At 29.4% G+C, this 14,812-nt stretch overlaps 1 protein-coding gene across 1 annotated transcript; it reads left to right on the plus strand.

The window, feature by feature from the left end:
- Nucleotides 1-5,265: 5,265 nt before the first annotated feature.
- On the plus strand, nucleotides 5,266-11,862 carry LOC112602172 (myb-like protein X). Its single transcript, XM_025350128.1, has 5 exons — nucleotides 5,266-6,194; nucleotides 7,999-8,476; nucleotides 8,543-8,704; nucleotides 10,666-10,786; nucleotides 11,596-11,862. Exons 1-5 carry the CDS (start codon nucleotides 5,266-5,268, stop codon nucleotides 11,781-11,783), a joined length of 1,878 nt encoding a protein of 625 aa, XP_025205913.1. The 3' UTR covers nucleotides 11,784-11,862.
- Nucleotides 11,863-14,812: the final 2,950 nt, after the last annotated feature.

Consider the following 14,812-nt stretch of genomic DNA (forward strand, 5'->3'; position numbering starts at 1 on the left):
TTTTCAAAAATAGTCGAAAACGGTACCCCTAATGTTAACGTAAAACAACAGTTGTTAAGTTATAGAAGATCATTATTGCGCCATTACTCATTCGAGATACTTTGCGGTTGCAGCACTGCAGCAGTAACGCTCGAAAACCCATGCTTACACAAGCGTTCCGCGAATAACAAGCAAATGGGCCATCGAAAAAAATATGGTATTATTTATTATTATTAATAAATATTATGTCGTTCCGAGAGACGTGCGTGGCGATGCGATATGTGACGAGCTCCGTCACCGTCTGATACGTGTCATCATAGTATCGTACAATACTGCAGTGCCGCTGCTTAACATTTTCACAATGCACATACCGGCAAATCAGCTATTGTTTGGTAAACATCTATATAGACAGTATACACCATAATATAGTCTGGTAGCGGCAACACGATTGTGGATTGTGAAATTATTGTGGAGGGGAGGGAAGATAGAAAAATCGAACAAATAGCATCGTCAACGTTTTGGATTTATTTAATTGACGTGTCGAACGAACATTATTATTGTTCGCATGCTTAGTGAAGATAATAAAAAATCGTAGATTATTTTTTAAAAAAACAGACACATTTCATTCCAATGGTTTATTATTATATTATTTAGTGACAGAATCAATATTTATAAAATTTTGTATTATTTTAACTTAAAAAAAATATATACGAACAATACTAATTATAATTTAATATGATTATTTTAAAAATAAATATTATTGGCCTGCAAATATTCTAAAAACAAGAGTCATTAAATTGCTCGTCGAAGGATAGAAGTGTAGTAGGTACACAACATTTTTTTAGCTTTGATATTTAATTAATTTCAGTAACGAAGTGTTTCAAAATAAAAATATTCCTAAAATATGTAATCGTGTAGCTATTTCGGCCCGCCCAATATTTACCTCTCGTACAGTCGTACATTATTAGTTATTGCGTTGATTGCCCGACTCCTACTTATAGCAGAACAAATATTATAATGTTATGTATTTATGTATTGTATTTATATATAGGTAAATGGTATATAGCCACATGATTGCACTGACCACAACACAATAAACATACATCTCCTTTTTCGGTCGGGCTTACATTTGATTTGCATATAGTTGTATCAATTCTTTCAACATTACAACAGAATCTGTTTTTATAATTTCATAGTAGGTACCTATATTAAACTACTTTAAGCCACGCAAATTTAGTAGGTATACATATGATAAAGTATAACATATTTTTTAATACTTATACGAATCTAAGGATTGTAATTATGTTGTTATTATAAAACTTAAAATCGAGTTTTTACTTTCTTTTTAGAAAATAAAAATAAATAAACAAATATGTACTAGTGAGTATTACGAACATATTGGCTATTTACAAATCCTAACCTCATATTAATCATATTTGTCTTTGTTCTGGTATTTATCGGAAACTTGTTCTTGCATAATTATTTATATTTGTAGTTTTACCTTCGGCATGAAAAATATGTATTTTAATTTTTTATAATTATAAAGAAAATTGATCATGAGATTTAAAAATCTATGCCACACGATTGTGCAGGACGTAATAGTTATGCGTGTTACATACATTTTTGAAAAAAAAATATAATTAATGAGAAATAGTATATGTTTACATTTTTAATAATAATTAACTCTGCAGTATTTTATTTAATAACTTAATTTTATAAATCTGACAGATGACTCATTTATATATGTACGAGTATTATATATGACTAAAGGGGTGATAATATTAATAAATAGATGTACTTTTTATAAAATTTACAAAATTACTTACATACACGAATGTTTTGATTGACAACGACCATAAATTTGTAGTTACCACCCGGATTATACCAAGATTGAAGAATTATAAGTGTATCCTGATTTAGGCAAATAAGTATTTGGGATTTGGGCAATTAATCAGCAGGCGTTCAATATTTTTTAATAAGATACCTAGGTAGGTATATAGGTAATTTATGTTTTTTGTGAAATTTCTTCTCTTTTGTATTTAAGTTTCCAATTTCAAAATATTTAAGTTTGGCTCTTACTTTAGTCCTTTACACTTTGGTTGTATATTCAACATAACAATATGTGCTCTCCCATTTCGTTTATATATTCGTTGAAATTTTGAATTTCAAATCACGGTGGTGTACTAGAAAAACTATCCAAATTAGCAGTATTTATTATTTAAATACAATCTAGAATAATTCACATTTATACACATAGTTGTTTCATTTAAAACTATTATGATATAAAATACAACAATCGTGATATACGATTCGTTCGTTAAATTTACAGTACAAATTACTATCATGTTATAGCCATGCGAATGATTTTGTACCTGTGCAGTAAACTTTTTAGATCGGCCCGACCAAACAGTAAACAGTCTACGTATTTTAATATTTGACTTATTATGGCATAGAAAAATTGGTAAACGGTAAGCATATCATTCGGTTTTAATTTATAACTTTGTAAGATAGAGTAAAATGTCGTGGTTACCATAATAACATAAGTACATAGTATACATAAACAAAGACAAACGGGAGTCAAAGGGTACAAAATTTGAACTTATTAATTTATATTTTGATGATTAATCTTATTAGTTAATATGTATTAGTTATAGCAATTCAACTTTTATATAATATACTTTATAATATATCATATTTTTATGATTTATATAAATATATATGAATAAGAATAGTCTATTTAAAATACAAACCAACTTAATGTAATCATGAAATTACTAAATAAATAATTGATTTAGCTTTATAGAAGTTTTTCTAGGATTATCTATGAACTATGATAATATTGGTTTTTAAAATGATTAGTTCCATGTCAAGTTTAATATTTATTTACATAAGTAATTCTAATAATTCAAGACTCATTAATATTCTCAAGTGGTTTTTAACTTTGAGAAAATTCTTTCAAAATACTTGAATGCAGGATAAAATTAACTTGCGACTTTGTACATTTTACAATAACTGTAGGTAGAAGGATGAAAATTATAGTCGTATAAAATATAAAATGCACACAAAATACAATACTTATCTATTTTCCTTACAACTTTTCAGATCACGCTTTAAAAAATTTGAGGAATCTAATAACGTAAAAAAATGTAAATATTAATATAATCAATGGTTTAAAATATAAATATACAACCTATTTCATAATCATTATTGATGACTTCATCTAATTGTTTTGAATTTTCTCGAAAAATAAATTTAAAGCATTTATTATTTAGTTTTGAGTAACACCGAAGCAACTAAACATAATGTATTATTTTAAAAATTTTATTTTATGCACTCTGGAAATGTTAATAATTATTGTATTCATGTTGTTTTTATATTTTTTTATCATTATTATAAATTTGCATAATATTTATGTCCAGGAGAGAATAATTATAATAAAATAAGGATACTTGTTATTACATTATGCGTAAAATGATGATCTACTGCTTTAAATATCTATTAAAATACAAAAATGTTGAATTTAATATTTTAAATTTTCACAATGATGTAATAAATTACTCTACCCATAATATTTCATTTTTTTATAGAATTCTTCGAATTTGAAAATCCGTGGGTCACGGCAATACGACTGTACATTTTTTTTCTCTCGATTATCATTCTTATAAGTAAATTAATGGTCTTTTACTATTATATCTACACATTTGTATTGATATGACATGATCAAGGAGCCCGTGAGACGATTGCCTACCTGAACGAAGTCCACCTTTGTGTACAAATGGATTGTGAACGTCCAATGGTTAATGTATTCAATACTATTCAAAATAATATGTCCTATATTGAAAGCTTTTTAAACAAGCATTCATCAGCCCACTGAACTCAAAATAAATCATCAGGTGTAGTTAAATAAGCACCATTCGCTGCATCCGTGCGCACGCTTATGATTATATATGTAGGTACAATAGGTACATCGAGCGTTTTAAACATCGTAATATTATTATTAAACAGGTACACCGCGTTACGGCATTATGCACCTACCTGTCCCACCCATATAGTTGTAACTTGTAAGTAGTCTACCTAGCTATTCATGAATAATACCAATAACCAACTTAATAATATTATCATGCACACAATATTATTATAATCGTATCTATCGCACTCATTACTCGCGAGCGTGCGATGCAAGTGCGTAACGGTATTCACGGTTACGCGTCAACGACGAGCGGTAGCGGCGTATTGTTGTCGGCGCGCAAGTACACATGGTAGGCGGACTACCGCCGACGCCGAGGGGGGTAACCGCTCGATGGGTGGGTGGGCTGGCGGCGGGCGGTGGCGTACCAGCGCGTGGTTGCCAATATACGCGCGCGCGCAACGCGTTCGGACGCTATTCAGATCGTAAATATCGCCCGCGGACGTTAGAAGTGTTCGCACCCGTTCAATATACAATAATAATAGATACTAGTTTTGACTCGCGGTTTCCGATTTTTTTTCCCATCACACATCATCGCGACGTCGTGATATTATAACAGTAAATTTATATTATCAATAGATACTCCACGTCTTTCTCGACAGTCGCAACTGCGACCGCCGTAAACGGTTTTTATTTTTACCCTTGCCGATTTCCGGTCGGCCGACCGTTTTTCGATTCGTTCGCGGCTCCGTCGATTTATTTTTTTTTTATATTTTACCGTAGCGACAACGTTAACCGTTCGGTAAAACAACGTGTGACGACGATAACGGCAACGGTATTAATAATAATATTATGAACACAGACGGCGCGACGCGACCGCTGCAGCTACTACAGCTTCGACCGGGACCGACGACGACGACGACAGCAACGACGACAAACGCGCCGCCACACCGACAGACGTTATTACCCATTATCGTTGATAAAAGCGGTCGTAGTAAGTTGCAGTAGTTCCCTCTCGTCGCTGATTCAATACCTCTCCCCTACCCGATGTTTCGTGATAACGATTGTTATTGTTATTTGTTATTACGGGCGTGCGTGTCCGGACGTGTCGAACGGTAGTTACTAGAAAGGTATAAAGGTAGGTAGACAGATACTGGGTAGGCCTGTATCGGATTTCCGTCCGTCGATTCATCGGTAGTCCGTAGTCGTAGGTATAACATAATAGGCTTACATATTATTATAGTAATAAATCATAGCTGTCCCCTCCTGCGAAATCAATAATATCGGTGGATGCGTGCGCGCGTCGGTCGCCACTCGCCACCATCGCCGCCGATGAACGAAGTTTCCGGAAGAAGTTTTTTTCGCGTAAAACTTACGGGATGGATACATGCGTGGACCCTAGCGTACCGCCGTGGAAGTTGGAGCTGATAAACAGGAGGCGGACGAGGAACAGTCAATCAAAGTGTGGCGGCGGCGGCAGCGGCAGCGGCAGCAATAACGAACAACTGCAGGTAAAACCAGTTCAATGGACCTGGTCCCCCTCCACCGCTCAACACTTTCTCCAGCAGCCGAACGCCGCCCAGATACCGATGCCGCCGCCGCTGCATCAGCAACAGCAGCAGCAGCCCACAGTCGTAGTCGGCACCGCCGTGTGTCCCACCAGCATGAGGCTGTTCAAGTGCGAGGCCACCGCTATCATGACCAATTTCAAGAAAAATCCACAGATCAACCGTTGTCGATCAAAATTCAAAACCAAACCACAAATCATCACCGAAATCACTAATGGCCTGGACTACCATTCGGATTCAAGCGAGGAGTTCAAGTATGGACCGGGTATCGTGAACAAACTCAAATCCAAGTACATGAGTATGACGGTGCGCGAACAAAAACCTAGGCCGTCGTTGCGCCGGTCCACTAGCATGGACAACATTGTTGATGACAAGCGACTCCTCGACAAACCCAAACATTATTCGCAGCCAGACGTTGTCAGTATGGCAGCGACTGCTAAGAGCGAGACCATGAAGCGTGCCCGTTCCATGGAGACCCTGTCCGATCCCCATTCGGTCAACGCTAATGGCTATAATGATGAACAACAGCCAAAAACAACAAATGGCGATTTGCCGCCACCTGATGTTGTCAAGACGTATAAAAAAATATTTGAGACCAAAACACAGACCGAACTGAAACCCATCAAGATAAAGCCTGCAATACTACCCAAGCCAATGATGAGTCCAGAAAAATCACGTCCGGCTAGAATGAACAAAGCCCCATTGAAGAAAATGTCCCCACCTATTAAATATCCAAACAGGTAATGCACATTTAATAAGTTATGAATAAAACGATTAAGTAACTACCTACATTTTAAACTTACTGAAGTATTTATCACTACTTATTCTAGATAGTAATATGATATATGAATAAAACATTTATTCATTCATAACATAAATTTAATTTTTTCAATGATGTTCTATACATGGTGATCACTAATCACTCATTTAAATTTATATAACGTGAAATAGATAACAAATAAAACCAAATTAAATATCATATTACTTCCGTTAACTGTTATGAGCTCATTAAATACTTATAATTACTTAAAATATAGTTTTAAACTAGGTAGCTAAATGGCAGTATACATAGTTGATAAAAATTTATTCTTTAATTGTCTACTTGATAATTTAATTAGGTGCTTGTATACCAATCTATTTTCCTTTAATGTTACATTTGATAATTATTATTATAATTTGTCATGTTAGCATTTTTTAGATTATCTACTGTTATAACTTATATTTTTTCCTAATACTATATATGTTATAGTAAACATTTTGATAATTGATGCCAGTTAATTAATCTCTTTTTTCCAATAGATTATGTACATTAAGTAGGTACTTATTAGTTATTATATTTATATAATTACCTTTTGATTTGTTATGTGTTTATTTGACAAATAACGATTGTATACAAATGCAATTTACCTATAATTAAATTTATAGTTCAATAGTTTACTAATTAAATATTACCTTCTTTAAAATGATTTAGTATATGGATATTTTAAATATATTTTAACAAATTATAATATTTTTTTAACTACAACTATTATTTTTAAATCAGACCTGTTTAACTTAAATTGATCACTTAAAGTTTTACTTAAAGTAATCACTTATCACTTCTCACTTATTCATAGACTCCATAAATCTCTAAATATATCTAATACAAATAATAGATCTGATACTATGACTATATATTCATTTATATATTGATATTCATTCAAAAGGATTTATTGGTAAAAATTATATACCTAGTAAATTATTTATATTTTTTGAATCTGTGGCCTATGGTTATAAAAAAGAGTCCCCTCTGATGAAGTACACTAATACTTAAATAATAAGTACAGGTAAATATATAGGATAAAATATTAATTTTACCTGAAAATCTTACAGTTACAAATTATGTTTAAAAATATGTATGTTTACATAGTGTAACTTTCTACCTTGTCAAAAACATAAAATATAAAAGTTAATATAATTAATTAATAACTGAATAATATATATATTTTCTATAAAAACTAAAAAATATTAAGTTTGTTAATATTATTTATTTATTTATTTAGTTACATTCATGAAATATTATCCTATATCTCTATTGATATGCCTATATAGGTAATTACCTAATCATGAAGATCATACAACATTGACAAAATGTAAATAGTTTCAAACCAAATACTCTTAATAAATACCTATTACCTATGCATTTCATACTAAATTAATGCGATAACCAATAATCAGTTTTGAATTATAAATTTAAAATGTACAAATATTCTATATAGGCATCTATTCTTCTTGTGTTTTAAGTACCTACTTTCCTACATTTTATGGAGGAAATAATAATATTTGTTAGATATTAAGTGGGTACCTATGTTATCTTAACATATTTTATTGATTTTATCACATATTTAAATTTGTCATTGATTAAAAAATATAAGTTATTATATTCATTATTGAACAATTTAATTTTTAACTTACTTATGTATTGTTGAAATATTACTTTTAAAAATAATAAAAACTGTGGTTAAAAGTCTTTTAAGTATATTTAATTAGGTAATATGTTTATAGATTAAAAAAGAAGGAGTCATTGGGTTTTGATCGTTCCAAATCGCTGATCAACGATGAAGTTAGTTCTAGCCAAGATGAATCATCGATGTCATCTGATGACGGTGGATCACAAAGACACAGGGTTTCTATTAAAACTGCCATAACTACAACAGCTGTTGAAAATAAACCAATATCAATACAAACCAAGCAAATATGTGTTATCAGACCAACAACCAGAACTATTTTGCTGCCTGAAGAAACTACAAATGCTCAATTGTCTGATAAAGAAATAGAAAAGAAATTTATAAATAATAATAGTAGTACCAATAATACCAATAGTACCAATAATACAAATGGTGAAAAAATAATAAGTGGTTTGTGGGATAAAAAACGTTGGGATAATCATGAAAACAGTGTAGTATTCAATTTTGTTAACAGAAAAGGAGTACCAAACTATATTGACAGTGAAGGTCCAATACAAAGAAGAGACAATTCTTATGTAATATTTAATTTTAATTGATTAATTTATTAGTATTTTTTGTGTTATTAATTTATAAAATTTTAGGGAATCAAAGATGGCTGTATCATGTTGGATGCACATTGTGAAGAATCAAGTACTGATGATATTGATAATGTAAATAATGATAATTATGTCATTTTTATTGGTGACAATATTATAATTGGCCGTTCAAACCTTCGAAAAGAAAATACGTCAACTCCAAGAAAAGTAAGTTTTATTGTATACATATTTTTGTTTTCCATTTATATTATTTAACAAACTATGCATTTCATCATTTATGTAATTACATTAAATGTTATCTCACAGTTCACTCATTATTCTTATCATTATCGAGTCCCTATTAAAACTATATTTTTCATCAACTTTTATTATCTATATTCTATATGATTTTGAATACGACTATGGATTAATTAAACATTAAATACCAACTAATCATAATTTGAAAGTTCTTAGCTGTGTTAATATAATTAAACTACTGATTAACATATTTTTGATTTATCATTAAAATGTTATGCCCTATGATGTTTGAAGTTAAAAATATTACAGTGTTGTTATTAGTTGTGGTTTATTTAAAAATAACACTTTACATAATAATAACCAAAAGTATTTTTTATATATTCAAAGGAATAAATAATATTAAAAAAAATATATTGTATTTATAAGTAATATTAAATTGTTTTATATAAACAATTATAATTATAAGATTACTAGGATTATATCAACTTTTTTTACAATATTTCAGATTTGTATACTTAATTAAAATAAATTATATAAATACATTTTCTAAGCATTTTATTTTTTATACATAAATAATAATATAGTAAAAAAAAATTTTTAAGTTTAAATAATTTTACTACATTGAATATGATAAGGAATTTTTGAAATATTATAAAGTTTTAACAATAATTTTCAAACAGAATGTTGGTTTTAATTAAAACCTAACTTTACTTGATTTTTCTGTTTGAAAATAATTGAATAGCAAATAAGTAAGGATAAAGGGTAGATTAAACAAGTTTTATTATTATTATAGCTCAAAGACATTCATCATAGGTCAATGAGCTGGTTCTTTGTAGAAAGAGCCTCAGGCATTATTATTTATTTTATAAATACAATATGTGTACATTCTTTCGCACGATGCCTTACAATATTTCCTGTTTCAAAGCGTTTTTTCATTGTAGTCATTAGTTCAATAATATTATAGTCTGTCAAGTATAAATGTTTTTAATATAATAATTTGTTAAATTTAACTTTATATTCAGATTATTCTCTGTATGGAAATATTGTAATATCTATATATTTTTCTCTATCAACAAGTAATACTTATAATAAATAATATTTTAAAGAACAATGTACTAAAAAAAATTCATAGAAAAACTTGTTAGAATATCAAGTGAAAAATATGTAAATGTTAATGTTGTCTAAATATCCACAGAAATGCTATATATTTTTATGAATTTTTTTCAAAAACATAATAAACTAATAGATAATTATAGTAAAATCGACTAGATAAGATATTAAAGTATGATTTATTAATGTGAATTTTTATTAAGTCTTAGTGTTCAAAATGTACTATTAAAAAAGATATTTTGTAATTGATTGATGATTCGAATTATTGTTCTTTTATTAACTTTATATTTATTAAAATTAGATTATTATTCATTACGTTTTTTGAATTATTAACCGTGACATTTTAATGGGAAATTGAATAAATAATTATTTTTACTTTGTACTTTCGCATGAGATTATAAGATGTAATATGAAGTACTGCAGTATATTGCATACTACATATATATTTTAGGTTGCCATACCGGTTTTAGGTCAATCATTAGCGAAAATATGTAGTCCAATAAAAAAAAAAAATAACCGATCTTCAAACAGTTTAAAATTCGCAATAGAAAATTAAAATTTTTAGTGGTAGCAAATTGTACGTTGTATGAGAATATAATACCTATCCGAAGGTCATAAACTGTGGGTCATTGTGCTGTAACAACAACTTATAACGGCACAGTGTTCTATTAAGTATTAACTGTTGGAAACTAAGTAAACCTAGTTTGAGGTCATACGCAATTGAATCTGCAAATAATTACTGTTTTAATTTTTAATGCGATATCGAGTACGTGACGGACTTTATTGTTGTGTTACAATAACGATTATCATTTATTTTCCAGGACCTCCACATAAAATTCTCTGACGTACTCGAAACGACGCACGAATATCCGTCGGAAGCATCGATGTTGATCGAAGAGGAGTCGACTAAAAATAATGATTCTACGACCATGTCGCCAAAAAGTAATGTATACGATTTATCGTTCTGGAAAATACTATTAAATTTTGTTCTTGCAAACTGGAACAAAAACAATGGTTCATATATGGTATTATTATACTCCGCACAAACCGATTAAATGTATTATATTTCGTTTAAATATTTACGTATCAGTATAGTTTGCATAAAGTAGGTCACAAATACTTTCACTGATGGTCAAGGTTCAACATTGAAATTACTTCTTGAAATATCCCGTTTTTATTTAGTTTTCAACCGTTCTCATTATATATATATTTATATTTATTTACCACATTTTCATGCGTGCTTAATTCATCCGTCATGATGTCCACTTATTTATTCCGTAGCACTTCAGAACTTGAATTGAACTAAAATAATAATAGGTATTTAGTATATCAATAAGGACATTGCGTATTGATTTTTTGGACATTCCTTTTAAACAAATTTTTCAAAACCCATTATTTATATTTATTTTCATACTTGTATGTATTATATATATATAATATTGATAAATACACACGCATATACATTCGCTCAATTAATAATATTTTGAGAAAATTATTAAATATTAAAAAAAAAAATTCTAATCATTGGAAATTTATCAAATTTTAACAACTTAACATATATCGATTTTTTACAGTTAAATTAGCGTATATTTTCACTTTTAATTATTGTTTTTTTTTTTTTTTTTTTGACAAAAGGTTAAAATTATTTAAACCAGCTCCGAATTATCAACTTTTAATATTTTAGTTTTTGTCTCACATTAATTATAATCTCAGAGAAATGTTTTTATTAAACCGTAATTTTGATGTTTCAGGTAAATTTGGTAATTACATTCCAAGTAAATTGGGCACAAACGAAGAAGCGTTTCTCGGTGAATATGGTGTGAGCAGGAGTAATGTGAAGCCCGTAAAACGTGCAGTCGATAAGAATGAAGAAGACATGTCAGTGATGGACACCTATGTGCCCTGGAGTGAAGAAACTACACCCGATCTCTTGTTTTGAGTTCCTAATCTCTATATTTTGTATTGTATGAGCTCAATGGTGTTTTTTCCAAACAATATAAATTAAACGAGAAAATCGATTTCTTTACGTATATATATATATTTTTATATTAAATAACTATATTACCTGTATTAAAGTTTAATTTAAACAATGGCCAACTCGATAAAATACAAGACTCAATGAGAAATTCCTCGACTGAAAAACTACATTCTTTACATAATATTTATTTATTTTTACGATTCCTATAAATACGTGTAATATTTTTTTGCTAGGTAGTATTCGTTTATTATTTAATATTTCTACTATTAACTGATGTTGTTTATTTATTTGTGCTTTTTTCTTTTTTTTTTTTATATATAATATAATACAATCATAAAAGTATGATATTTCAATGTTTAAATGCATTTTGTACTTATTTTATATATTGGCATCATTTTGGAAGTTTTGGAATTGAAATAAACCGTTTTGACACATTTATTATATATATAAAAAAAAAAAAAAACAGTAACTGCGTTGTTTTACAATCTATAACCCGTGTATAATATTGTAATTTATAGTATGTATACTTAATAAATACTTATATTTAACTGTATATCAACACAGTTCGACCTCTCGGAAATTGTATTACCGGTTTGAGTAAAAGAAAAAAATAAAGGGAGGGAGATGTCACATTTATATAGCATGGTGAGTATCTCTACGGTTGTCCGCGTCCAGAAGAAATACGATTAAAGGACTACGCGTCCGGAGGATTAAATAGAAACGTCTGGCTTGAGAATTAAATTATACTCGTGCGCTGCAAACTGTACATGGTCGTTGACGTCCGGAAGAGTCATTTGATCATTCGCGCGTGATTTAATATTATTTTACTAACAAGAAGATTTTTCGAGTTCAATTTTTTTTTTAAATCGTGAAGGTTTACGAAAGGGGCAGGTAAAAAAAAATATATTTATAAATAAATGACCTATTCAAATTGTTAAGTGTTTCCTATATTGTATTGTGTGTTGTTATAAGTACACTGGACGAGTATAAAGGATGGATACTGTGGACGCTTTATAAATATATAATAATATTGTCTATCGACAATAGACAGAGGTACACGTACCGGCAAATTTAAAAAGCACTAGTCAATGATCACAAACTTGTCAAACAATACGTGACAAATCGAAAAGAACGCGTGCTCAGCCCGATGGTGTATATATACCATTATACCAATGCATATATTATTTATAATATTACCGACTGGTGATTACCGCTACAACATCGCCAATGGCGGTATGAACTTTTTTCAAGGAATTATAACTTAATTCATTTTTTTCTGATTTTGACGTGCTTTGGTTTTAGTTGGGCGTTCATTTTTAAATTTTTACTCGCCCCGTGAGTACCTGCAGCTGTCTAACCGTCCCAACCGCCAACCTACCATATGATTAATAACATACTTTACGTGTAGGTTTAAAATCTAAAGTATTCCTTTTATGAGGATGAGCTGTCGAGAGTTTAACTTAATTCCAGGTGTCAATGATTTACAGTTTACCTACATATAATCATCACGTTAAAATTATATTTTTCTTGCTAAAATGTGAGTGAGTAGGCTTAATTTCTAACTTGTGGTATTGTAATATACGAGTATATACTATACTATATATCTACAATATGTAGTAGTGTATTGGTAAATTTATGAATATACGCACTTAAAAGTAGCTGAATAGGTATACCTTAAAAATTTTTCTCACTTTGCACAAAATATCTTAACGCTTATAATAGTATTTAATAAGTTTTATCTTTTATTACAAACACTTACTTTTCACTTGTATATGTATCAACATGAATAACTTTTATTGACATACTTATGAAATTTAATTTTGGTTATTTATTTTTATAGTTTACAAATTTATTTACTTTGTCCAACAAATATTTGCATAATTGTGAACTTTTTTTTAAGTTAAACCAAAATTATGATTTTAGTAATAAACAGGTAGATTTGATTTGAAAATGAGTACCTATAGCATTCTGACAGCATAAAATTCAGCGGAATATCCGCTATGGACGCATACATTTTAAACTTCCATAATATTGATGTTAATATTTTACATAAATAAACAGTATACACGCTCAGCAGTTTCCGAATTCCGAATTTCATTCAGGGGGTCGAGGCTATTCTTAGACAGTGTATAGTGTACCTACATAATAAAAAAATAATATAAAATTATTATTTATTTTATACTGTGACATTAATTATGACTGATGAATGATGATAAACTAGAAGCTTGCGCATACCCATAATGTATGAATTTTCAGTTGAAATATACCCATAATAGACGAATTTTCTCTAAGGTATGGCAGGTGGCAGGTATATCATGTACGTAATTGAATTTCATAATCGGATATTATATTTTCGATAACGAGAGAGTAGTATACAATCTGATTGTCACTACCTGTGAATCGTTAGTCGATGATTATTGCAAGTGACCAATCTCGCAAGTCTCGTATAGGCAACACAGCCGCCTCGAATATCGGTTATACATACTTATAAATAAATTTTGTGTATTATCATTATATTTTTTTTTTATATGTAACCTGGCTAATAACAAACAAAAGCTAATAATCACCCTTAGTTACGTTTAAGGCTAAACAAATTTTTGAATACATTACCATTGTGTAATTCATTCTTCAAAATCGTATTTTGTTCGAAGCAATGAATTCTTGTATAGGTAATCGATGTAAGTATATGATATTATAATGTTTTTCCAGTAATTTGTAACTGGAAATAATATTGTTACATATTTTCTTTTTAGATCGAAGATAATTATACCGTGGATATAAAAACAAAAAAAATGAACATAAAAAATATCATAATAGTTTTATTATTATGTTTAAGTTTGACTAGTAATGTATATTCAATTGCAAAAATAGTAAGTACTAATAGTTTAGAATGTATAAAAATTATTAAAATTTTTAATTTTTTTTTTTTTTAAACGAACCCAAGAATACAATGACTATGGAAATTGACGGGCTTAAGGAAAAAATGAACC

The sequence above is a fragment of the Melanaphis sacchari genome, unplaced genomic scaffold (assembly GCF_002803265.2).
Source record: "Melanaphis sacchari strain LSU unplaced genomic scaffold, SCAv2.0 Contig84_pilon_pilon, whole genome shotgun sequence".
In the NCBI taxonomy this organism is placed as follows: domain Eukaryota; kingdom Metazoa; phylum Arthropoda; class Insecta; order Hemiptera; family Aphididae; genus Melanaphis; species Melanaphis sacchari.

Coding starts and splice junctions, on each gene's coding strand:
- LOC112602172 (XM_025350128.1), top strand. CDS start 5,266: ATGGATACATGCGTGGACCCTAGCGTACCGCCGTGGAAGTTGGAGCTG. Junction 8,477..8,542: donor AAAGAAGAGACAATTCTTAT/GTAATATTTAAT, acceptor ATAAAATTTTAG/GGAATCAAAGATGGCTGTAT. Junction 8,705..10,665: donor ATACGTCAACTCCAAGAAAA/GTAAGTTTTATT, acceptor TTTATTTTCCAG/GACCTCCACATAAAATTCTC.